Consider the following 26,859-nt stretch of genomic DNA (forward strand, 5'->3'; position numbering starts at 1 on the left):
ACTATTAATGACTAGCTTTTTAATCAGAGATGGTTTTCTTTTTTTTTGAGCTGGTTTTCTGTAGTTCTAGGGATACTTTTTCCCAGTGATATGAAGAAAATAAAATAAGCTTAAAAAACACATTTGAGTAATGGGAGAATTTTCATAGTGGTGTAACAATCAGATATTATCTATGGCACCATGCTTTCTCAAATATGAATTCATTCAGTTCAGTTCCAGTGTTGTTATGTGTTGGGCTATGTGATAGACTCTGGACAAAGTTGCATAGGATAAAAATTGTCAAATATTTCAGTCATTTCTTAGCCCAGGTGGAGTCTATTCTATTTTTTATGATATTTATCCATTCATTATTAAACAGATATTTTTTAATAAAATATCCACCAACTGCCAATTTTTCAGCTATACTCTGGAAATATAGTAACAAATCCTTCTAGTCCAGGAGTTCATAGTTCTCTCCATACAGAGATTTCATGCATTACAATGCTCTTGTGTTCAAAAATACTTCAAGAATGCAAAAATAAAGAATTCATGTCTTTTGATATATTATTATGTGTTGGACACATTTAGGATATCCCTGAACATTCTAAATAGCCTCTAACCTTGAACCCCATACTCCACTTCTGCTTAGTTATTTTTCTATCTTGCTTTATTTTTCTTTATTACTAGTCCCCACCTAACTTTGTCACTGTTCTGTCACCAGCTCTAAGAAGCAGCTGGCACATAACAGGCTTGAAGTAGCCATTGTTTCAATGAATGAAAGGTAGGAATTCTGGTTTTACAAATGAGACCAAGACATAACTTGAATGATTTGCCCATGATTACACAACTCTTAAATCACATTTAAACCTAGATGTAAAGAAAAGCTCAGGTTCATTCCACAATCATTCCTCTAAATGCATATTTCTTTGCAGAACTATTAATCTGCCCTCTTTAGTTCAAACACTGTATGTGAAAGACATTGGCCTGGAGTTACAGAGAAAGCCTTGCTTTCAGGAGGCTGTATCCAGTTAGGAAAAAAATATCTGAAAGTCCAGCTGCAAATATAGAGCAACTGGGAGGTGTGGAAGGAACCCTCAGAGGCAGTAAACAGGTAAGAGAGTTTGGTGAGCCTGAGCTGTCTGAGGTTTGTTGCTTGTAGAATACCACAAATATTTCTTCAAAGTAAAGAGCAGTTAGTTGTACACCCTCTTCATCTCCAACCTTGGAGTCTGTGCCCCTATTCCCGTTTAGTACTGACGAATAGTACATTCTCCCCGCCTTCGCCCGCCCCCCCGCCCCTCCCGTCTGCACAGGGGAGATGGTGAAAGATGAAAGAAGAAAGACGCATTTTGAAGAGAGTTTGGAGAGTTTCTGGGCTTACTAAGAAATGGCAAAGTAGAGAAAAACAGTTGTAGGAACTAAGGACTTTTTGCCTAAAAAACAGAAACAGTATAGAGTTTAAGGTGGGATGAAGCACTAACTTCAAACAACTTCAAGGGGAAATGAGAAGTTCGTTGAGTGCCCCCTACCCTTCTTTGTTAAATATCTGAAGGACTGTTATGTTTTCTTAGAGAAGATTCAGACTTATTCTCATGGGCACAGTGAAACCAAGACGGAAAGCCTAATGGGAACACATATCTACTCAACACAAAGAAATATGTTTAAAATGAGCTGTCAGATGAGTTCTGTTTTCAAACAGAGCCAGGCCATTCCCTGAGGAATCCTCCCCCAGGGGCTTGGAATGCCCCGGGTGACTGGCTTGGGGCGGGGACAGAAGGCGGGGATTAGGGGCAGCCGCACCCTGAACTTCCCCCCAGGCTGCACTGGGGACCTGCGGGGCGGGCTGAAGGGAGATCTCGTGGTGGCAGGTGAGGGTGTGCACGCGGGAAACTGCGCAGCATGCTCCCCGCGGTTGGGAGCCTCCTGAGGCTGGGCCTGGGGTGCGGGCTTCGCTGCGTACTGGGGGCATCTCTGCCCCCGCAGCGGCGGGCATGGGTTCTTTTGCCCGGGAGCCTACGCCGCTATTCCAGCAACGGGACCCCCAGTGGCTCTGGAGCCCAAGGACACGGTGAGCCAGCGGTAAAACGGAAATGGCCTGGGAGGGAGGAGAGTGAAGAGGGACTGCGATCCAGGCCTGAGCATCTGCTGATCCACTGTGCCTTGGATCTGTCCTTCCCCTCGTCCACCCCTGTCGCTTTCTTTGCAGAGAAGATTCACAGGGTCCCCGCCCAGCTGAAGCCTTCGCAATTCGACAAGAAAATCCTGCTGTGGACCGGGCGTTTCAAATCCGTAGAGCACATCCCACCTCTAGTCCCGTAAGTGTAGCGGTGTCGCCGCCGGGATTTTGCGCGCAGGGGAGAGTCTGTCGGTCCGAGAGAGATGGTTCATCCAGTGACCCACGATGGTACCACACGGTCCTTTGCAATGACATCCACGATCGTTAAGGACTTCACACTCCCCCTACCCCCGTTTGATTAAATGTCAAGTTCTTTGGTTAGTGGGCAGGTAAACTAACAGTGAGAGTGCAGAAGTTGGGCGAACACCTAGAAGTTCATTAAGTACTCCACAATGGCCCAGATACCAGTTCCAGAGAGCTCCAAACCGGAGGCAGTGGAGTACTCAGGCCAAACAGAAGGCACCGTTCTCCGCGTGGGTGGCTTTGGTGGCGCCGGAGAGGGAGAGGTTCGGTAATTCGAAGGTGTCTCTTCGCCCCTCCACCCAGAAAGGGGCTCCTTGATAATGTGATAATGTCTCCTGGGGCTGTGATAATGTCTCTCGGGAAGAAATTTAACTCATGAGGCCTGGTCTTGGGATGGGAGAACCCTGGAGAATGCAGTTATGTAGGTCTCTACCTGCCAGGTTTTCTGGGATTGGGACATGAGGGGAGTGCTGGCATGTTGGCCTCTACATGGTCCTAAACTCACCAAGTTCATGAAGTGATAAAATTTAAGCTAGCAACTTCATCTCCAGGGTACAGTAACCTGTAATGATAATAATACTTATTATTAATAAAATGTAACTTGTAAAGCAACAATCTTTTTATTCTTATTAGCACACATTCACATTCACGGTACAGAGGGGATACATTGTGACAATTCTGACTAGCCTTACATTGACAACCATCTTTCTGACATATTGCATTAGCATAGCTGTATGTGGGAAGAGACCCATTTTACAGAAATTATTTAATTTCCTCAGAGTCACAGTAAAAAGAAGCATTACATACTGGACTATTTAACAATGAACAAGATGCTTATACAAAGCATTGCAGTTTTGAGCTGGAAATATGAAAGCATTTGAATAGTTTTATTATTGTATCTTAATTGCACATTTTCATACATGCATATAATGTACTTTGATCAAATTCTCCCTCTCTTCTTCATATTCCCCTCCCTCCTTTTAAAAGCAATTTTAATGGATTTCATTATTCTGTTTTCATAATACTTCAATCATATTCACCTCCTTCATCTTCTCCTTTCACCCTTGAATTTTTTTCATTTTATTATTTTTATAATCTTTTAAGCACTTCTATTTAGGAAGGATATTCCTATTAAGTCGATAGACTTGCAATATAAATAGCTTTCACTTTTTATGCTTTTAATGCACATGTAATTGACAACTGACCTGTAATTTTTGTACCATACACTAATTTTATTTTATAATTGTATATATATACATATTTTTTTAGTGCTAAACTAATTTGGTGTAGCAGATCAAAGCCAGATGGATACGTAAAAAAGATTAGATCTGTTAGGTTCCATCTGGAACAAAAGCTACCAACAAATGTAATTTAATAATGTCTCCATAGACTCTAACTGGAACTGTTTATAACTACATCTTAAACTTACATTTTGCCCACACTGAATGAACATAGGCGTATGTGTGTGTGTGTGCGTGCCTGTGTGGTCTTTCAAGTAGTGAAAAAGTTAAAGTTTTTCATTTTTAACAGAAATTGTAATTTGTCTTTCTGGAATTTTTTTAAAAATGTAATTACTTTCTATTTAAACTTGACTTTAGATAGAAAAGAATGCCACTAAATACATTTTCAAGAACCAAGTATTTTATGCATATTTATAAACTGCCACTTCATATTATTGCAAATTGCTAAAGTTTGTTTCAATGTGAAACATGATTCCTTTTACAGCACTTTTGTGAGTGATATTGCTAAAATCTTAGACAACTTGCATGTAACTATTAATAAATACTACTTCCCAGTATTTAAGTAAAAATATATCAACCTTCAGAATAATATAAAAAATGAAGGTATCTTTTGTCTTTTTGACAAATTATGATTTTGATCACATCTTTTAAGCTTCCTGCAAAGCAATGAAGGAAAACATCCTTACATTAACAATTATTTCTACAAAATGTGCAGTAATATGATATATTGGTAATATCATGGGAGGGAGGCAAGAAGAGATTGGAAGGTCAGTGCAAAAAACAAAGTATTGAAAATGTGTCTTGAAAAATAACCTGTTCAAAATAGCTTTAACTCTTACTCCATTTAACAAATAAAAAAACACAGGCTATAATCTCTAACATTTGAGCATTTGGAAACTATATATACTACAATGGCTTCATAGTGGCTGATATTAAAGATCTCAAGCTAAATAAATGCCTGTTAATTAGAAATTGGTAAGACTAATAGGCTAGCATTCGCAAGTCTTTAGCATCTATAGTTTGCATTTGGAGAATGCAATCATCATGTCTGTCAGAAAACCATATTTTTTGTTTTAATTAATGAAATATACATCTTGGTTTAGGCCTGAAATGATAGATGCTGCAAGAAACAAAGCTCGAGTGAAAGCTTGCTATATAATGATTGGGCTCACAATCATTGCCTGCATTGCGGTGATAGTGTCAGCCAAAAGGGTGAGTACCTCCTTAAAAATACAGACTTGTGGTGGGCAGCAGATAGGATCAGTGGTAGAGCACTTGCTTAGCTTGTGTGAAGCCCTTGGTTAAAGAGGAAGGAATAGAAGAGGAGGAGGAGGGAATAGGTAGAAGCCTAGGCCCAGGGTTTAATCAGAAAAAGAAGAGGAGGAGGAAGAGGAAAAAAAGAGATGTTATTTATTTATTTATTTATTGGTAGCACTGGGGCTTGTACTCAGAGCCTCACACTTGCTAGACAGGTGCTCTATCACTTGAGCCACTCCACTAACCCAAGATTTTGAATTTTAAGACATGTCATAGACCTTGTTCTTAATTCAGGGATTATGACTATTCCTTAATCTAAGAGCAAATTTATCTTTGAGGTCTGGGACCACCCACATACATCTATCACACTAGAAACAAATTTATTCATGGAAATTTGAGTCAACAAATTAGCTACGTGAGCAAGAAGAACAAAACTTTTTTAAATTGCAAAATAAACAAAAACAGGAAATTCACCATTCCTTAAATCATGAATGAGCTGTTGCATAGAATTATGAAATAGAACTGTACAAGTTGCAAATGATCCCCAAGATAATCTAGATTATCTGTGAGTTATTTTTTGCCATCTCCAATATATAGTTTCTGCTTAATACCTCTAGAGAGAAATTAGGAGCTGATAATTTTCAAATAATTTTGTTCTCTTCCTGCTCAAATCCTTTCATTTGCTGGTCAGTTTTTGCCACCAAGAAAATATTATTTCATCAGTTAGGAGCTGAATGAATACACAATTTCACTCCACCAATATTGTTATATGTATTAGGATACATATATAACACATCTGAGTCTTCCCTTCTCTAGTCAACTTCTCCCGGGCCACATCCATTTACCAGGTCCCTCTTCATTGTGTCACCTGGCCAACATTTTTTTCTCAGATGCCTGTGACTGAAACCATTTCTTTCCATTCTGGCTTATCTCTCCTGTACTCACTAGTTCGTGCTTTAAGTTACTTTCATTTCTGGTACTTTTAAGATTTCCCTTTTTGGATTTTGGGGTTACTTGAAAATATTTTTCTATTCACAAACACATCTATATGTACCAGAGAGGATGGAGGTAGATTTCTGACATCAGGTGTCTTGTTGACTAGAAGTCAACAAGAAAATTTACATTTTTCCCTAACAAAAAAAACATTTTTCTTGGATACTATCTGTGACAGATGTTATGTTACTTTTGTATTCACAAGATTTTCTCTATGCACATCTAACTAAAATATATATTCTCCCAGAGTCACAATTTTTTTTTCCAGGCTGCAAAACGACATGAATCCTTAACAAGTTGGAACCTGGCAAAGAAAGCTAAGTGGCGTGAAGAAGCTGCATTAGCTGCACAGGCTAAAGCTAAATGATATTCTAAATGGAAAGTGTTTACTTAAACACCACCACTATTATCAACAATACAAGATAGGTAAAATAGAATATTTAAAAGACATTTGCCATGGTTTTATTTTGATAACCAGACACGGTCCTTTTATTGTATTTTTTAGAAAACTTTCATTGAAGCATACCAGTTCAAAAAAGTGCACAAAACTATATACAGCTTTGGTAGACCTTTATAATGAAAATGCTGGGTAAACTCTGCTCAGGTGATAATGTAGAATGTCAACAGTTAAGTACCTTAGACACTTTTCTGCTAAGTCATTATTCCTCAAAGGTAACCATTGTTCTAAGTTTTATCACCATAGATTAATTTTGTGTTTCTGAACTCTAGATGAAATCATATAGTATGCACTTGAGTGTGTGGACTTTTAACATTGTATTGAATGTCATTCAGTGTGGAACTTCATTTTTATTTTACAGTATTCCATTGTTTGAGTATAGCATAATTTACCTGGATATTTGGTTCAATTTTTGGTCACTAGAGAAAATGCCAAAATGAGCATTTTGTAAGGTTGAAGTCAGAAGGACTCTTTAAAATCAAAACTAATTCTTCAACCTAAGTTCTACAAACTAAGAATTATTAATTGCAAAATCTATTACTAAAATGATAAAGTACTAAAACAATAATTGTAAAAGTAATTTAAAGACAAAATCAAAAGAGAAATGGTATAATGGCTAATAATCTCCAAACTTGTTTGAATAAACCTAAAGCAACTTATATATCTCATCTCATGTTAGTTTTTAAATTGTAAATTTTTAGCTCACAAAGTGCTTTTCTTAGAAAACAAAGATCTAGAACAAATGTCATAAGTATCTCAAAGAAAAAATAAAAACTATAGGAAAAGTCCAGAGAATAGAGGATTGGAAAATTTAAAGTTAAGGGCAGAAACTAATGGAATAAAGACATAGATGATCAATATAACCAAATTCAACAAGTCATTGAGATAAAAGAAAAAAAAAAGACAAATGAAAACAATACTGGGAATGACAAAATGAAGGAAAGCTTATATTGTTAACATCATACAGCCAGGCATGATGGTCCATGTTTGAATTCTAGCACTTGGGAGGCTAAGGCAAGACTGCAAGTCCAAGGCCAGCCTGAGCTACAGGGCAAGACCCTGTCTCAAAATAAACAAACCAGCAACAACAGCAGCATTATGTCATCATCTGCTACTGGCCAAAATGGAGAAATGATTAGATTTACTCTTTGGCTGAAACAAACTAAACTCCAGACAAAATATGAAACAAACAGAACACATTGGGTAGCAGGCAGTGACTTGTGAAATAAAGGAAAACAATTAATTAAGCCCTATGGTTGCTTTATTTTACATCCTAAGGAGTTTCAAGACTGCAGGGAAAGAGAAATCCTGAAGTCTCTTGAGTTGGAAGGCCATGGAGGGCAAGACAAGCGGAGTTCACAGGATAGAGTACCAAAAGTGACAGAGCTGCCAGACTGCTTCAGAATGTGCAAAGGGTTCCCTTGAGTCTTAGCTAATTTAACCACATAACCACCACCCAAGGCATCAAAATAACCAGCAGAAAAGACAAGAGGAAACAATTTTTAGAGCTCACACATGGAAAGCTAAGTACAAATCCTAGAGTATTAGAGTACAAGAATGGAACTGCCTAATGATTCTCTAACAAAATTTAAAAGCAAGTTTGTAAACAATCAACTTTTTTCCAAATAACTTGTGGACCATAACAGAGCTCAAGAACAATGCACCTAGGTTGATTCTGTATCTTAGCTATGATGGACAGTGCTGCAATGAACATGAGTGCAGGTATCTCTCTGGTATGTTGAGTTTATCCAGAAATGGGTTCAACACCATTAAGCATCAGAGAAATGCAAATCAAAACTACATGAAATATCATCTCACCCCAGTTAGAACAGCTGTCCTCAAAGTCAAAAAATAAAATGCTGGTGAGGATGTGAGGAAGAGAACTCCTAAGCACCTTGGGTGGGAATGTAAATTAGTAGTCATTCTGGAGAACAAAAGTTCCTAAAAAAACTGAAAATTGATTTACCAGATGGGTCTTGCTCTTTTATTCTACCTGACATTCTCAACATTTTAATTGTGGTCCTTAAATTGTTAAGTTACTGTGATTAATGGTGCAATTTAAATCTATTGCCTTGCTATTTGTTCCTTTTTCCTTCTTTTTTTTGGGGGGTGGGGGAAGGAGGTCTCCCTTTTCCTCTCTTGGATTAATCAGGTATTTTTTCTTATGACTGCATTTTAGCTTCTTTATTGGTTTTATAAAGTACATGGAATGCTAACCAATGATGGCATCTGATTTTGCTTGTTGTTAGGAATATACAACCTTAAGAGAGAACAAATGAAATACATTTACATAAATGCAATTGTAAAATAGCATTTTATTGTTTTTAATATAGTGTTGTAATATTTCATAATACTGCATAATGCTCAAAATGTTGGTTTATTTATTTAGGTAACAATACCTTCCCTTCTCCTCACTCCCAAATCAGAATTTGAAGAAACACTACCCTTTTAGAACCCTATTATGTTGACTCCTAATCTGTCACATTTCATAAAACAGTAATGCTACAAATTAAAATGAATAAAAGTTAACAACAATTTGATTTCACAATTTCACAATTAAGCAACCAGTAGATTACTGGATTTAGAACAATTACAAAAATCCATTGAGACGTATTTATATTTGTTTTTCCATGATGCTCCTTGTGAGAAGAAATAATACATAGTCAAAAAGTAGTAAATGCTTTTTTTAGTCCTTCACCCAACAGATCATCTTTAACTGCTAACAAGTTTTACAGTTACCAAATGACATGCTATTTCCTTGCCAGAGACTTTATTCCTTTTTTTTGTTGTTCCTGTTCTGGTGCTCCCAGTTAAGTGAGCAAATGATACTAAAAGTTAAGGATGCTAAAAATTGTTTTAGAATCTTTTAAAATAACAGTTAAAAAAAAAACAGACCAGTGAGTCAAGTGTTTATAAAACTAATAAGCATTATTGCATAGATTGACTAGTAGAAATTGAAATTCAAACCAAAAATTTATTTAAATTAAATGGACTCTTTCAAGTATTTTCTTGGTATTTGCATTAATGTTGCATTCATTCCCCTTTAGAACATACTTTGACTTAATGTAGCAGTTTCTCTCAGATGTAAATATAAATATTAGAAAAGCAAGTTAGATCAATTTTTCAAAAGGGACAGTAAAGATTAATAGAAACACATTTTGGAATATTCTTCACAGTACATTTGAAGAGTGGCCATATTTTTTAATGTTTTAAAAGCAAAGTACCTCTTAGTCTTAATCAGATAAAATCATCATCAGGCATATAGCTGGTCCAGTGCCCTTTGCATTCAAATCTAATCAAATTGATGACCCAAGTAATAGACCCAAGAAGTTAAGTGTAAATTCGTATTTAAATGTTAAAAATATGACCATATTCTGTACTTAGAGATACCGCATTTGTCTTACTGGCAAATTTTAAAACCTCCCTTGATAGGTTGCTTCATGTGCACACAAACATATATATATAATTTTTCCTTCTATAAGAACTATTTTTTTGAAGGATTGGGCTCATGGATAATATTATTATAGTGACTATGGGGTGCTCAAAAGCAGGCACAGCTGGCTAGTTTGTGAATTATGCTACATTATCAAGTTCAACTGATTAGAAAGAGTAGAATACCCTGTCACCTGACACTTAGAACCACTGGCACCACAAACAGTGTTTACTGGATAAATTCACCATCAACTCGATAATCTTAGTATCACTACCCTGTTTTTTGAATATCTATAACGCAAAAGAAAAACTTTTTATACTCAACTATGTAATTTCCACTACAATAAAAAGGGCACAGATACAATCTTCTACTTAACAATATAAAAAAGAAATGAAAGATGCAGTTAGCATTAGAGACACCATTTAAACATGGATTTAATGTTTCAGGTTTCAGGTGTCTTGCCAAAAGCTTAATTTCATGATATATAATTTACTAAGTGCCATACTACTTAAAAGTACTCCTATATACACTGTCCTCTAGTAACACGCCTCTGATTTCCAGCAGAAACATTGTAAATGCTACCATAAATGAAATCTTTCTTTACAGAATAGACTATGAATCATATCAAAATGTTTTAGTTTCCATCTTAAAAGAGCTGTAAATTAGGTTTTAAATTAGTATTCTGGTTATATAATTGGAAAATGTAAATAGCCTGCATATATGTATAAATTAAGACTGAGTTCAACAGTACCACATCTGCTTAGAAACTTCTACCAAGCACAGCACTGAGAGAATAACACAGACAGATGACATGTATGCAAATATATAGATACAATTTTTCTACTGAAACCTTTCTTATAGTTTCATAGTTTGAAGAGACTTTTGCTTTTAATTCATAAAATGCACATTACACTGACCAATCTGATACGAATGTAATCTAATACATGATTTATATAAGCAGTAGTATAACTCTGTGAATATTACCAAAAGAAAATATTCCTAACAGATTTCCACATTAAAGAATTCTTAGCAATTTTCATTAATATCTCATCACTTATTTAGTCCGAACATTAAATACATTTGATAGAATTTAATACATTACAAGGTGACTTCTTCGAAATACGTTTGTCACTCAAGCACTTAACTTCATTAATATACATAGAATAAAACCTTTCAATTACTGCTCTGAAAAATCAGAGCAATAACTACAGTATTCTTTTAGGTATGCAGCACTCCTTTGGATTTATGACATCTGTCATAATCCTGTCATGATACTCTTTAAAATGAAGACTGCAAAAACAATAAAACTTTAATTCCAAAAATGGTAGATTTGGTTGAAATACAAAATACACTAGTATAATAGCATTGATATGTTAAAAACACAAGTGTTTAAGTGTTCTGTAATTTCTTGAATGTGCTCAACATGAAGAACAGCTTCTCTCCACAATTGCCACAATTTTATTAATTGATTATCAGTATATTTTTCTGTTGTATAAATAAATTTTACAGGTTTCCGTTGCAAATTTTTGCAAAGTACAACCTACAGCACAGTGATTTATATAATTTAAGGTAATAAATACTTTCACATTCTAGTTCTTTTTTTTTTTTTTACATGAGTACATGCTTCTGAAGCTTTTTGTTTTTACTTTTGCTTCAAGATAGAGGTAGATTTAATAGACTGGGCATATCAGACTTATTGTCAAAATACAATTATCAACAGCTGTATGGTGTAGTTTCCAGGGATACTTAAGTTCTCCTTTTCAAGCTTCAGTTAAATAATTGCATAATATATTTAACTGTTCACAAATAGGCATAAAAATTCAACAACAAAATACAAATATAGCCACACCAAAACAACCAACCAACCAACCAAAAAAAAAAAAAAAAAAAAAACCCAACTTTAAGGAAAGGTTGCATCTGAATGGAAACTTTTGGTTTTTTTAAATGCAACAGATTCTTTCTTTTCTATGTGAAAAACATTTCTTCTGACACTGGCAACATATAGGAAATATCTGAAGCTACCTCTTTTAGCTATTACATTTTTTTTCTTCTACCAAATTAAAGTTGAAACCCTCCCATTGGTGCTTCCTGCTGGTGAAAAACAAACTGTTGCTGGTTTTCATCCACCTGAGGTACAATGCTGGGGTCATCTTCTTCTACACCGAAATAATGTTCAATCAGATCAAAAGCCTTTTGATAAATCTCCTGATTTTCATGGCTTTGCAGAAACTCAATTTTATCCAGACCTATTATAGAAAGCACATATATTTTTTAAAAATATTATCAGAGTTTTAATATATATTTAAATCAAAATAATAAATCCACTTGCAATGGGATTGCTTTTTTACTTAATTTTTACATATTCAATAGCCAACAAATTACCCTTATTCTTCAAGAATGAGGATATGGGAAATACAGTATGAAGGAGGACCACAGGCCTGGAAGTAAGATCACAAACATCAGCCATCCTGCTAGCCATGGGATCTTAGCCAAATAAGTTCAATTTCTCTGTACTTAGGTTGCTCTACTATAAAACGACAGTTTTAGAACAAGTAACTCCACAGGTCATTTCCAGAGTAATTATACTAAATATGAAAGCACAAAAATGGAAAGTGATCAAACAAACTAAATGAACAAATCAAAACATGTTAGGCCTGAAGATGTTAGTATGGGTATTATAAAAGCAAATTATTTGCAAACTCATGACACTATTTCACAACAAAATATCACATATAACTGCTACATAGTTTACTAAAAGTAAAATCTATAAATAAAACTGGAAAAACCTCATTCTGAAAGGATGAGAAAAATCTACAGAACCCTAGTTTATTGCTTACAAGGAAAAAATTTTACATAGATCTGAGTAATGCTGAAATATTTTTTTCATTTACAGATAAACCACTTTAATTGGATTACTGCACAAGAACTAGCAAAGCAGTCATATCTATTCACATCACAGAATACCCCAAACTATAATTTGGGATCAAAATAATGGTTATAGTAAGGAAATATTTTAAATTAGTGATTACTATCTTGTGCTTATGTAATGTTTTAACCAGTGATATATAATTTGAAATAAAGGCAATGTGATATCCTAGGCTTTATTTAAGAATCATAAGTAAGGGCTGACGGAGTAGCTCAAGTGGTAGAGTGCCTGCCTACCAAGCATAAGGCCCTGAGTTCAAATCCCAGTACTACCACAAGAAAAAAAAATAGATCATAAAGCAAGGCTGGTCACAGTGGCTCATTCCTATAATCCCAGCTAATCTAAAGGCATAGATTGGGAGGACTGAGAGTTGAGGCCAGCCCTGACAAAAGCTAGTGAGGTGGTGACACATGCCTGTGATTCTAGCTATGTGGGAGGCCATACTTGGAGCTGGTACTCCAAGCTCATCCAAGCAGAAACACAAGACCAGACCTTATCTGAAAAATAACTAAGGCAAAAAAGGGTTGGGGATTTGGCACAAGTGGTAGAGCACTTGCTAACAAGCTACAGGCCCTGACTTAAAACTACAGTTCCACCAAAAATTAAAAAAAGAGTAATAAGTAAAAGCTTGGATCAGCATACAATATAAAAGGGACTTAACAAAGAAAAGTGAATATTCATATAGATAAGTTAAAAGAAAAAAAATACTTTAGAGTCATACCTATCCTAAAATCAATTCCATGAGTTAAGTTAAATATTTTAAGAATCTAATTGGAAAAATCTGGCTGATAAAAATCAATTTTCAACAGATCTGCACAGAACAATGACTTTGTAAATTTTGAAGAAATAAGAAACCTAGCCACTTGTTAAATATAAACAAACATAATTTGTTTCATTAAAGTAGTAAAAGTGAGCAAAAAGCTACATCAAAATAAACTACAAAACAAAATTAATGCAAATTTTTACAAAAGAGTTACATAATGATAACTTGACAAAATACAGTGAACATTCAATTTTGATGAGGAAATATACTACCATATGGAAAATACATACCACTCTACATGAAATAAGCCAAGAAATGTGTGTGAAAATGACTTGGGAATGCCAGTGACATCTGCAAAATCAGCAGATCAACAAACATGAAGCTGTGGAGTACACGCACACAGCCAATAACCCTGTCAACTGACAGGCTGTAAGAAAAGAAAATGAGAAGATACATCCAAAGCTTAAAACAAAGTTTGTACTCAGGATTCAGCAACTTTATTCCTGAAAATTTATCTCAAGATACAGATTCAACAGAAGAAATAAATTGATATGCAGAAAGTTGTTTACTTTGACACATATAAAGTAGTAAACTCATGATCAACCACAAGTGTATGGCTAAAACTGCACACAACATTCATTCAATATAATTTTATGTGACTACTATAATTGTGAAAATCATGGAGAATGTAAAGTGTCCCCAAAATGTTAAAAAGTTGGTAACAAAAGTAGACATAAACTGTAATTAAATCAATGTACGGCTTTTACAATGTAAAAAAGTAAATAATGAAAGTGGTTATAGGTAGAGTCATCAGTAACTTATTTAAAAGCTTTTTTTATCAAATATTATTGCTCTTCCATAAAAAAAAGTTATGGACTGGAGGGGAAAACTGCCTATGACCGGTAAGAATTGCCTACAACGGTTAATTTTTAAATGACTGCTTACCATATGCTTCTTCAATGAGAGCGCAGTATGGATTAATGCCTACTCCAGTCTGCTTTGATTCTTTTTCTCCAAGACGTAAAATATTTTCAAGTCCATTTAAAGCCACTTGAACTATTTTGGAGTCCATAACAGTCAAAAGGTCACAAAGTGGTTTAATACAGCCTAAGGCTACCAAATACCTTCAGAGAAATTTGAGTAAGAGAAGAGTGGGGGAAGAGAATTAAAAAAACTTAAATAGTTTACTTTATAATGATACAAAAACATTCTTCATAATGAAATATAAGCAATTAAGAAAAGTACTCCCATACAAACTCAAATATTATATGCATTTAAATTTTTATCTGCCTTGGAACCTGAAAACATTTATTTTCCTATTCTCTAATCATAATTAGCAATAAATAGTATTGCAAACACTGAAAAACTTACACACAGGCAAACTGGTACTTTGATATAGTTTTCCATGGCATATAAGCATTAAAAATAGTGGTTCCACATTTTTTTTTAAAGGTTAGGCTATATCACACAATAGAGTCACATGATGGTGATGTAGAAATGGAGAGGGAGAAGGAACATCTAAATTAAATTTTAGGATATTTCTCACCAAAGCAATCATAGCTAATGTTCTGAAACATATGTTTCCAAAATGAAAATGACCTCTAGGAACGAAACAGACCATTGTGCTTATAAATAATGTTCATAAAATATTCCATTCATTTCCGAATGCTTTGTTATTATCTATTTTTCTGTTCTCTCTAATGCAAATGAAGTAACTGATTTGTTCACTTTGCATAAGGTTTATATTAAATAGGAAGGTTAAAAACAGGCTCTGAAGCCTGTCCCACTTAGTTTCACTCTTAATTATGTGACTTTGATCAAACACTCTGTACCTCAGTTTCCCTATCTTAAAATGGGGATAAGAATAGTACCCAACTTAGAAGGTTATGAGAATACAGTAGGCCATTTAATAAAACGTTTCTGTCTGGAACACTTACTTTCTATATACTACACAGTAATTTGATCAAAAATATTCATTGAATGAATAACTACCTAATAATTATGAGAAAGGAGATAAAATAGATAAAAGCACCTCATACAGTGCTGGTAGTCAATAACCACACAACTGGCACTAGCAGGTACTCATCATACATTAGTGGTATGCATGCTGAATCTAAACTAAGATCAAGATAGTCTCTTCCCATATATTTAGTAACTATGAAATGGCTAAAATGGTTAGAAAAATCATTTGTCTGAACACTTGATCCATACTTAAGAAATAATACATGGAATAGAAATAATCATGAAAATGAATTGAAAAAATGTGTAATTGTTTATAGATGAATAAACTTTCAAGCAGATAAAAATAACTTCATTACAAAAATTCAAGAGAAAAAAGGAAAAAATCTTGCTTTATCACTACTTCTATTTATGATATAAATGAAGTGCAAATACTGCCGAAAGTAACAAAATAGAATGGAAAAATAAAAAGCAGAGACAGATTATATCCTTACATACAAATACGAATTTTGAATCTAAGAGAACAAGGGAATAGTATAAATGGAGACAATAGGGAGCAATGATCTGGCTAGATGTGGTGTCCATTCAGGAGGCTGAGGCAGGAGGATCATCACGAGTTCAAGATCAATCTGAGCTCTATAACAAGACCCTGTATCAGCAATCAAAAAAGGTGGCAAATTTCAAAATCCCATGATTTGCAAAATAGCATTTCATTTGACTTCTTGTTTTATACCTTAAAAATAAGTCAAGTATTCATTAGAAACTATTTCCTAAATAGCCACTTCAAGAAACCTAAGTCCCAAGTTAATTTTGAGTCTTGTGGAGAAATCCTCAGGGTAAAATTCCATAGGAAGACAGCCTTTTATTTGAGGCACAAAGTAGAACTTTGCTACTGAAGGCTGAAAAGCTCGTAATAAAGAGACTTAAGAATCAAGTGATAAAAATTATGATCACAAATAATAATGACAATAATAACTACCTTTACTTGAGAACTTAATGTTTAGACTCTGTGCTGAGCATTTTAAATACATACATTTGACTGTTGGTACTTTGTTACTGAACTCATTTTAAAAAATGAAGAGACTAGATTAGAAGGCTTAAATAACTCCATCAAGATCACACAACTTTTACTGAAGGAGTACTTGGTGCCAGGCTCACTTAAAGCTCATGCACCAACTGTTTATAAGCTGTCAGTAAAATAAGTTAAGAAAAGCCCTATATTTAAAAAAAGTCTAGTACATAAAAAAAAAAAGTGTAGTGTAGAAAATAAAAGTATGGTTCTATCTACTGCCATGGCTAACAAATGATTAGGAGTAGAATATCCTCAAATAAAGATCTATTTCAATTTTACTTTAATAAGTTGATACTCAAATATATTAGTTATTTCTATAAGGTAAAGTTAAGTTTTTGTGATTTTAATGCTTTAAAAAATATCTATGCTCATGACAATGTATTTTAAATATTAATACAGACTGTTCCTATTCAGATTTTTAATCTCTGGTTTGCCAAGGAAAATGATATTAATTATAATTTCAATTTAATTAAAAAAATTGAGAAATGAATGATATAGCTAATGCTGCCACTTTATATTAATAATGCTTATCAAATGGACACAGAATAATGTCAACTTCATCAATAAATAAAAAAATGTTTTATTTCAAATTCAAACTGTCTGATTTGAATTTTAAAAACTTTTTTTTTTTTTTTGTGGTACTGGGGTTTCAACTCAGGGCCTCAAGCTTGCTAGGCAGGAGCTCTACCACCCAAGCCACACCCCTAGTCTCTTTTTCTTAACTTTTAAAAAACAGGGTCTCATTTTTGTCTGGGCCAGTCTAGCCCTATTTATGCCTCCGAAGTAGCTCAGATTTACCCACTACCATGCCCAGCTTATTGACTAAGATGAGTTCTAGCCAAGTTTTTGCCAAGACTGGCCTCAAACTTTGATCCTCCCAGTCACTACTTCCTGAGTAGATGGGATGACAGGTGTGAGCCATCGTGCCCAGCTCTTAAAAACAATTTTTAAAAATTTGAATCACACCTTATTTGCTCTGGCGTGCCTCCTGATGTTGCATTAGTTATAGCCCAAGTTGCTTCTTTCCTTGTGCGAAATTCTGCTTTCTGAAGAATCTCAATTAAAACAGGAAAAATACTTGTATCTATAACAGCCTGAGAGAAAGGAAAATGATATAGCGTAATTAGTGCAAATGCTGTTCTAAAAATGTTATCAAGTAAAGGAGTATTGAAACTCAGTAGCTTTAAAATGTTTTTGGAATGTATCTTTGGAAATGTTTTGTTTGTAATTTGTAAATAAACTATGGCATTCTTTCCTAAAAGGAAATTCATTATTTTATTCCTTTATTCATTTTGAGATAGGGTCTTATTATGTAGCCCAACTCAAGATCTTCGTGACCCAGCCACCTGAGTGCTGGGATTACATGCATGAGCCACCACGTCTACCATGTCTTTAGCTTTTTAAAGAATGGAGAAGATATTAGCAAAATATAAATTTTAAAGATGGTAAACTAGAAGAATATGACTAACCAAAATGTGCAAGTAAGCACTAACTAACTCAAGGAGCTTCAGGACTTAAAAAAATCACTAAATGCTCTGAGAGGAAGATGATGCCTAATTTAAACTTAATACAAAAGACAGAATTACTACTCCTCACTAGAAAACCAAAAACATATGCCATGATTTTAGAAGAAAGGCCATGTTACTTAAAATAGTTTCAAACAATATTTTCTTAAATTCTTTTTTAGTTATTCACTAAAACATCTCTGATGAAATTCTGACTTTTGTCCAAACTGGTATCTTAGACCTGTGTGTTCTGGCCTCAGCTATGAAAGGTGTTTACCTGAATCTGAGCTCTGTTTCCAGCAGTGATGTTAGAAATAGTCCAACAGGCTTCTTTTCTAATTGACTCCTTTGGGCTACTCAACAAGTGTAAGAGCCAGGGTAATGCAGAACAATTCAAAATTACCTAAAACAAGTAAGAAATGGAAACAAAAAGGTTTATAGTAAATTATGCAAAAATCTATTAGCAGACTGTTTAGAAGTATAAAAATCACTCTGAAAAACAAAAGAAGAAAAATTGGTCTCAAAGTAAAATTTATGTATTTGTCATCTTTTACCCTCCTGCTGTTGCCAAAGCTAGTCTAATGCCTATGTAGCAAAGTGGCCGGTTCTCAACCCACTAAAATGCAAATCGAGGAATCCTCTTTAACTTAACAAATTAAAGTAAGTTTCTGCTTCATAGTCACTGCAAATACTGTTTTTAAAATATTGCCAAATAGAGGAGTCTTAAAACTCAATGGCTTTAAAAAAAAGTCAGGAGTTGTTGGGGACCAGGACTGGGAAATAATGGAGCTTACATAGTTTGTCCATGGTAGGAGCCTGAACAGTCTTTCCTACTCAGTCTTCCCAGCACCTGGTGTCTTGACCTTTGTTCTCACATCTCCTTGAAGAGAACCACCTGTGTGTCCACATACCAGCCCCCTGATGCAAAACTAGATAAAGTACCAGAACTATTTGGAGACTTCCTGATGCAAGGTTAATAAATACCTTAGTAGATAAGGTGTCCTGGTTGCCTTGATGATTCCAGAACAGATGTGTTGTAATTAAGCTTCTATAGCCTAAGGAAAATAAGCCCACCACACCTCATTCCTTTTACATTGTATCAAAGAATTGTTGAAGCTTGATTTTTACCTGAGTCTTTTCCTTATACTAACCTATAAAATAAACACTCTGGTTCATATAGGCGCTCACGTTTCCCACCAGGTACATGTAGTCCTCCTCCTGTCCCCAGCTTTCTGTTTTATGTCTGTATGGGTCTTATTTCTCATTCCCTGCTGTTCTTAGTCAGATTCATGCAGCATACCCATGCAGGTCACAGGCAAGGAGTTTTGGAAATATTTTCAGAATTCAAATGACATAAACTGTATGAAGAAAGATTACTGACTGACAGCAGGATCCAATCTCTAGTTTTCGAAATGAATTAATGAAAAAAAATTCATTACATATATTAAAAAGCCTGAAATACCTAATTATATGCCCACTAAGAAACCTTAGCCAGGTGCTGGTGGCTTATGTTATAATCCTAGCTAATTGGAGGGCTGAGATTGGGAAGCTCAGGGTTTGGAACCAACCCAGGCTAATAGTTCTCGAGATCCCAGCTCCAAAACAACTAGAACAAAATGGACTATAGGTGTGGCTTAAAATGTGAAGCCCTGAGTTCAAACTCCAGTCCCACCAAAACACAAAACAAAACAAAACAAAAACCTTAATGAGAGCTCGAGGTGTGGGAGAGTACTTGCATAGCATGCACAAGACTCTGGTTGTACAAATAATAATGTGCAGGAAAAAGTCTGTTTCATTAAAATTTTTACTACATTACTTTTCTTGTGTAAAGAAGTAAATTCTGCTTTGTCCTTTGACATTCTTTATTCCACAGCAATATTGGTCATGTTCCTATATTCAAAATCAGCACCAGAGATTTACATGACATTGGAGAAGAATGTATGGAGCAATGTACTGAAAATTTAGGTGAAAGATACATTCAATATTTAGAAGGGGACTGGAGATCCAAGATGGCGACTGGAACACAGCCACAGACCTTCTGACCTCTGTGATCCAGGGACTTTGACAAGAAGCTGGAGACTTGCTTGAATGGTGGTAAAACACCAGGGAGAGCTGAAACATCAGCACTCTGAACCCCTAGCTCCTGGGAGACCTCTCCACCCCACCATATACTAAAAGAATAGCAGGCGCTGCACGCCAAGTCCCGCTCCATAGGCCCACACAGCCGCTGCTCCCTACCCCATGGGATCTCCGATCCTCCAGCCCTGCTCTTTTGCCCCACCAGGGCTGTGCTACCCCAAACTCCCACTCCTCAGATCCGCAGGATCTCCCTGGGACGAGCCCTTAAGGCCAGGGATCCACAGACATTTACATCTCCGCCAGGCCACACACCCTCCAGGCCTGCACAGCTCTGCATGACCTCTGTCTCGCTGGGCCATGCTCCCCAGCCCTGCACGATCTCTGCTTTGCCAGCCACGCCCCCAAAGCCTGTACAGCACCGCACAATATTCACTCTGCAAGGCTGCATGCCTAACGCCTGCCAAGCCGGGCACACACATACACATGATCTCTGTTCTGCTAGAACGCCCCTCCCCCACAAGCCAGGGATCCATAGACACACAGGATCTCCAATCCACCAGCCTGCATCCTTCAGGCATGCCAAGTTCACACTTCAAAGGCCACTACCTCACCTCAGCTAAAGGCCTCCATCCATAGGCCCATGGGACCCCACCCACCATCCACTTGCCACAGGAAGGCTCCAAACCTACCTAAGAGACAGACACAGACAGATCTGGATGCTAAAGAACTAGCATCAGAACAACTAAGACTGCAATTCTACTGAACCAGAACAGATATATTTTTTTTAATTTTTATTTTTTTCCCTTCCTTAAGGGATTTGCTGCCTGGCTTACAGTTTGATCATCCGCCATCTCTACCATTTTTTTTCTCTTTTCCTCTCCACCCTATTCCTTTTTACCTTTCCATCTCTCTCTCTTTTTTATCCTTTACTCTTGGTTTTGTTAGTATTAATATTACTACCCAGCTAATACTAAATTACACATAGTAATTTAGTTCATGCTAAACATGCCAGCATGAAGTCTGGATACTTTGACACAGACTCACTGCACCTGTGTAGAAAGACTCCCTGCTGCTTTGCATAACCTCCTGAAATTGAGAGTCTGCCCCTTATCACTGGTCTTCCTCCTCCAACAAGCCTTTGAGGACCTGTCACGGGCTATGCACTGGGGAGGAACTGAGGAATCGCGTCAAGATTCAAGTTCGTGTGATTTTCTTCCTGGAGTCAATATGCCTGCCTTAGACGCTCCCGAAGAGAGGCTGAGAAAATTTAAGTACTGGGGCAAAGATGCATCTGTGAGGCGGCAGCAGAGGGTGGCGGCCAGCCTGGAGCTCCGGAAGGCCAAGAAGGACGAGCAGAGTTTAAAGAGAAGGAACATCGGTCCCCTGTCCTCCGATGTGGCTTCAGAGGTCCCTGCCACCAGGGTCAGCCTCACTCTGGATGAAATAATCAAAGGCGTGAACAGCTTGGATCCAACTCTCTGTTTCCTGGCCACGCAGGCAGCCAGGAAAATGCTGTCGCAGGAAAGGAACCCCCCCCTAAAAGTGATGGTGGAAGCGGGGCTCATCCCAAGGCTGGTGGAATTGCTGAAGCCCCCCGTCCCCCCCAACCTGCAGTTCGAGGCGGCCTGGGCTTTGACCAACATCGCCTCCGGGACGTCAGAGCAGACTCGGGCTGTGGTGGAAGGAGGCGCCATCCCACCCTTGACCGAGTTGCTGTCCTCCCCCCATGCCACCGTGTGCGAGCAGGCCGTGTGGGCGCTGGGCAACATAGCCGGTGATGGCCCAGAATTCAGAGACATTGTTATCTCAGGAGGTGCTATTCCGCATCTGCTCGCTCTTCTGTCATCAGCCATCCCAATCACATTTCTACGAAACGTCACGTGGACCCTGTCCAACCTGTGCCGGAACAAGAACCCGTACCCCAGCCAGGCAGCCGTGAGGCAGGTGCTGCCGGCGCTCACCCACCTCCTGTGCCACCATGACAGCGAGGTCCTCTCGGACACCTGCTGGGCCCTGTCCTACCTCACTGACGGCCACAATGAGCGCATCGGCCAGGTGGTGGACACGGGGGTCCTGCCCAGGCTGGTGGAGCTCATGGCCGGCTCAGAACTCAGTGTCCTGAGCCCTGCTCTGCGCACCGTGGGGAACATCGTCACGGGAACAGACCAGCAGACCCAGAAGGCCCTTGACGCCGGGATGCTGCAGGCCCTGCCCCAGCTCCTGAGGCACCCCAAGTCCTCCGTCCAGAAGGAGGCCACATGGGCCCTGAGTAACGTGGCAGCTGGGCCCCCTCACCACATCCAGCAGCTGATCGCGAGTGACATACTGCCCGCTCTGGTGGCCCTGCTGAAAAGCGCGGAATTCAAAGTCCAGAAGGAGGCTGTGTGGACGGTGGCGAACTTCACCACGGGGGCCTCAGTGGAGCAGTTGTTCCAGCTTGTCCACACTGGGGTCTTGGGGCCCCTGATGGACCTGCTCACTGTCCCCGATGTGAGAATTGTCGTCATCATCCTCGACGTGGTGGCCTGTGTCCTCCAGGCTGCAGAGAAGGTTCGAGAGAAGGCCAGCCTGTGCCTCCTGTTGGAGGAGCTGGGCGGCGTGGACAGGATCGAGGCGTTGCAGCTCCACGAGAACCGTCAGATCAGCCAGTCCGCCCTGAGCATCATCGAGAAGCACTTCAGTGAGGAAGAAGAGGAGGCCATCAGTTTCTCGCTCTGGTCCCCGGAGTGCAGCTGCATCAGGATCTTCACCGAGAACCCGCCGAGGTGCGAGGCTCCCCGACCGGGAAGACGGCTGTGACGCCACGCGCCTGGGGCTCCATGTCACCCGGGCAGACTTTTAATTAACGTTTAATAAAATGCTCAGTGTTCGCAAAAAAAAAAAAAAAAAAAAAAAAAAATTTCAGGGATAGAAAATTTACCAATTGGAAATATGGGAGAAGAAAAAGGGAAGGAAATTATTCCCCCCCAAACATAAAGTACTGCAGGATGTAGAGTGAAATGAAGAAAATGGATACGCAGACCCAGGCTCCAACAAAACAAAGATAAACTATACCAAGGAACCCAAGGAAGCCCACAAGAACACCCTGAAAGAAGAAATCCTACAAGTAATTAATGAGAAGTTCACAGAGATGTTAGTAGACATGGTCAAACAAAGTGTACAGAAGGCACTCAAGAAATTCCAAGAAGACAAAAATAAAGAATATGAGAAAACACAAAAACAAATAAATGAACTCAGGAGCCCTAAATAAACGCCAAACTGAAACTGAGACCACCACAAACAAAAAGAGAAATGAATTAAGGTCAAAAATTGACACTATTAAAGAGGAAGTAACCCAAGATATGAAAAACCTCAGAAAAAAGAATGAAACAGAAATACAAAACAAAATGGAAGGCCATTCCAGCAGAATAGAACAAACAAAAGACAGAATCTCAGAACTTGAAGATGAAATGGCAATTAAAGGAAAAACTGAAGAACTATTAGTTAAACAACTCAAGACCTCTGAAAAGAAAATGCAAGAACTCACTGACACTATCAAAAGACCAAACCTAAGAATCATGGGCACTGAAGAAGAAGAGGTGCAAACAAAAAGAATGCATAATATATTCAACAAACTAGTAACAGAAAACTTCCCAAATATAGAGAAAACTATGCCCATTCAGGTACAGGAAGCCTCCAGAATACTGAACAGACCTGACCAAAATAGAACTACCCCATGACATATGATCATTAAAACAACAAGTACAGAGAATAGAGAAAGAATATTGAAGGCTGTGAGAAAAAAACAAAAAACATACAAAGGCTAACCCATCAAAATCACAGACTTCTCAACAGAAACATTAAAAGCAAGAACATGAGGTGAGGTCTTCCAAGCACTGAATGAGAATAACTTCAACCCTAGATACTCTACCCAGCAAAACTATCATTCAAAATAGATGGAACAATAAAAGTCTTCCATGATAAGCAGAAACTAAAACAATATATGACCACCAAGCCACCACTACAAAAGATTCTCCAAGGAATTCTGCACACAGATCATGAAAGCAAACAAAACCATGAAAGGGTGAGAAAAACCAAACCACAGGAGAAGAAAAGGCAAGAAAGCAAAGAGTAACACTGATTCAGCTATACACAATCAAATCCTTAATCAACAAAGATAACTACATGACAGGAATCAGCACATACTAATCAATACTAACACTAAACGTTAATGGACTAAATTCCCCATCAAAAGACACCGATTGGCAAACTGGATTAAAAAGGAAGATCCAACAATCTGCTGCCTACTGGAGACCCACCCCATAGACAGAAATAAGCACTGGCTGAAAGTGAAAGGCTGGAAGAAGATTTACCAAGCCTATGGTCCGCAAAAACAGGCAGGGGTAGCAATACTTATCTTGGACAAAGTAGACTTCAAACCTACTTTGAGCAAATGAGATAAAGAAGTACACTCCATACTAATAAAAGAAGAAATACACCAAAAGGAAATAATAATTATCAACCTATATGCACCCAACATCAATGCACGCAATTTCACCAATCATACTCTGAAGGGACTAAAAGCATATATAGACCCCAACACAGTGGTATGGGAGATTTTAATATCCCTCTATCACCAATAGATAGGTCATCCAAACAAAAAATCAATACAGAAATCCTAGAACTAAATCACATCCTAGATCAAATGGACCTAGCTGATGTCTACAGAATATTTCATCCAACTTCTGCACAATATACATTCTTCTAAGCAGCCCATGGACCCTTTTCCAAAATTGATCATATCTTAGGGCACAAGGCAAGCCTCAGCAAATATAAGAAAATAGAAATAATCCCATGCATTCTGTCTGACCACAATGCGATAAAAGTAGAAATCAACAACAAAAAAAGCAGTAAAAAACACACAAACAATTGGAAGCTGAACAACACATTACTCAACAATGAATGGGTCACTAATGAAATAAAAGAGGAAATTAAAAGGTTCTTGGAAGTTAATGAAAATGAAAACACGATCTACTGGAACCTATGGGACACAGCAAAGGCAGTCCTAAGAGGAAAGTTTATAGCCATGACTGCATATATCAAAAGATTAGAAAGATCTCAAATCAATAACCTAACACTACAGCTGAAACTCCTAGAAAAACAAGAACAAACAAACCCCAAAACAAGCAGAAGGAAAGAAATAATTAAGATAAGGGCTGAAATCAATGAAATATAAACAAAAAAAACCATACAAAGAATCAATGAAACAAAAAGCTGGTTCTTTGAAAAAATAAATAAGCTTGACAGACCCCTGGCAAACCTTACTAAAATGAGGAGAGAAAAAACCCAAATCAGTAAAATCAGAAATTCAAAAGGAGAGATAACAACAAACACCACGGAAATCCAGGAAATCATCACAGACTACTTTCAGAGCCTATACTCTAATAAATTTTAAAATCTCGAAGAAATGGGCAGATTTCTAGAAACTTACAACCACCCAAAACTGAACCAAGAGGATATTAATCACCTGAATAGATCTATAAAACAAAAAGAAATTGAAGCTGCTATCAAGAGCTTCCCAAAAAAGAAAAGTCCAGGACCTGATGGATTCACTGCTGAATTCGGTCAGACATTTAAAGAAGAACTAATACCAACCTTCTTTAAACTGTTCCACAAAATAGAATGGGAAGGAACACTGCCTAACTCATTTTATGAAACCAATATTGCTCTCATCCCAAAACCAGATAAAGACACCTCCAAAAAGGAGAACTATAGGCCAATTTCTCTAATGAACTTTGATGCAAAAGTCCTCAATAAAATAATGGCAAACCAAATCCAACAACACATGAGAAAGATCATACAACATGACAAAGTAGGCCTCATCCCAGGGATGCAGGGTTGGTTCAACATAAGCAAATCTATAAATGTAATACAGCACATCAATAGAAGCAAAGACAAAAACCACTTGATCATCTCAATAGATGCAGAAAAAGTCTATGACAACATCCAATATCACTTCATGATAAAAGCTCTAAGAAAACTAGGAATAGAAGGAATGTACCTCAATATTTTAAAGGGCATATATGACAAACCTACAGCCAACATCATACTTAATGGTGAAAAACTGAAAGCATTTACCCAAAAATCAGGAATGAGACAAGGGTGCCCACTATCCCCACTCCTATTCTATGTAGTACTGGAATTCCTAGCCAGAGCAATTAGGCAAGAAGAAGAAATAAAAGGAATACAAATAGATAAACTGTCAAAATATCCTTATTTGCAGATGATATGATCCTATACCTTAAAGACCCAAAAAACTCCACACAAAAACTCTTAGACACCACAAACAGCTACAGTAAGGTAGCAGGATACAAAATCAACCTACAAAAATCATTACCTTTTCTATATACCAACAATGAACAAACTGAGAAGGAACTCATGGAAACAATTCCATTCACAGTAGCTTCAAAAAGAATCAAATACCTAGGAGTAAATTTAACAAAGGATATGAATGACCTCTACAAGGAGAATTACAAACTCCTGGAAAAAGAGCTTGAGGAAGACTACAGAAGATAGAAAGATCTTCCGTGCTCATGGATAGGTAGAATCAACATAGTAAAAATGGCTATACTACCAAAAGCAATCTACGTGTTTAATGAAATTCCCATCAAAATCCCAATGACTTTCATCACAAAGATTGAAAAATCTACCCCAAAGTTCATTTGGAAACACAAGAGACCACGAATAGCCAAGGCAATACTCAGCAAAAAGAGCAATGCTGGAGGTATCACAATACT

General features: G+C 37.3%; 3 protein-coding genes across 13 annotated transcripts in view; 2 read left to right on the forward strand and 1 right to left on the reverse strand.

Annotated features, from left to right (window-relative positions):
- Positions 1 to 1,773: 1,773 nt before the first annotated feature.
- Positions 1,774 to 16,685, forward strand: Fam162b (family with sequence similarity 162 member B). Of its 4 annotated transcripts, none has more exons than XR_012448822.1 (5): positions 1,780 to 2,047; positions 2,186 to 2,294; positions 4,743 to 4,851; positions 6,158 to 6,315; positions 12,673 to 16,685. XR_012448822.1 is itself a non-coding variant. In XM_074075989.1 (4 exons), the coding sequence occupies exons 1-4, from the start codon at positions 1,879 to 1,881 to the stop codon at positions 12,769 to 12,771; spliced, it is 486 nt and encodes a 161-aa protein (XP_073932090.1). In that variant the 5' UTR covers positions 1,774 to 1,878; the 3' UTR covers positions 12,772 to 16,685. The 4 variants fall into 4 exon arrangements, 2 of the variants coding, with proteins under 2 accessions (XP_073932090.1, XP_073932076.1); XR_012448821.1 differs by lacking the exon at positions 12,673 to 16,685 and adding an exon at positions 7,625 to 9,350; XM_074075989.1 differs by lacking the exon at positions 6,158 to 6,315 and having other exon boundaries at positions 1,774 to 2,047.
- Positions 11,373 to 26,859, reverse strand: part of Kpna5 (karyopherin subunit alpha 5) — a 55,368-nt gene continuing 39,881 nt past the window's right edge. For all 8 annotated transcript variants that reach the window (XM_074075904.1, XM_074075866.1, XM_074075882.1 and 5 more), the window contains 4 exons: positions 18,282 to 18,407; positions 17,466 to 17,593; positions 14,414 to 14,592; positions 11,373 to 12,025 (listed from right to left, as the gene is read on the reverse strand). In XM_074075904.1, coding sequence (XP_073932005.1) covers positions 11,838 to 12,025; positions 14,414 to 14,592; positions 17,466 to 17,593; positions 18,282 to 18,407 — 621 coding nt within the window. In that variant the 3' untranslated portion in view covers positions 11,373 to 11,837. The remainder of the gene's footprint in view (positions 12,026 to 14,413; positions 14,593 to 17,465; positions 17,594 to 18,281; positions 18,408 to 26,859) is intronic.
- Positions 21,096 to 22,946, forward strand: LOC109674532 (importin subunit alpha-8-like). Its single transcript, XM_020151475.2, has one exon. The coding sequence runs from the start codon at positions 21,242 to 21,244 to the stop codon at positions 22,880 to 22,882; it is 1,641 nt and encodes a 546-aa protein (XP_020007064.2). The 5' UTR covers positions 21,096 to 21,241; the 3' UTR covers positions 22,883 to 22,946.

This window comes from Castor canadensis, chromosome 1 (assembly GCF_047511655.1).
Source record: "Castor canadensis chromosome 1, mCasCan1.hap1v2, whole genome shotgun sequence".
NCBI classification, from domain to species: domain Eukaryota; kingdom Metazoa; phylum Chordata; class Mammalia; order Rodentia; family Castoridae; genus Castor; species Castor canadensis.

What these genes read in the sequence shown, in the direction of transcription:
- Fam162b (XM_074075989.1), top strand. Translation starts at nt 1,879, where the DNA reads ATGCTCCCCGCGGTTGGGAGCCTCCTGAGGCTGGGCCTGGGGTGCGGG. An exon ending in CACATCCCACCTCTAGTCCC is followed by an intron (nt 2,295 to 4,742) that starts GTAAGTGTAGCG and finishes ATCTTGGTTTAG; the next exon opens with GCCTGAAATGATAGATGCTG. An exon ending in TGATAGTGTCAGCCAAAAGG is followed by an intron (nt 4,852 to 12,672) that starts GTGAGTACCTCC and finishes TTTCATTTACAG; the next exon opens with ATAAACCACTTTAATTGGAT.
- LOC109674532 (XM_020151475.2), top strand. Translation starts at nt 21,242, where the DNA reads ATGCACTGGGGAGGAACTGAGGAATCGCGTCAAGATTCAAGTTCGTGT.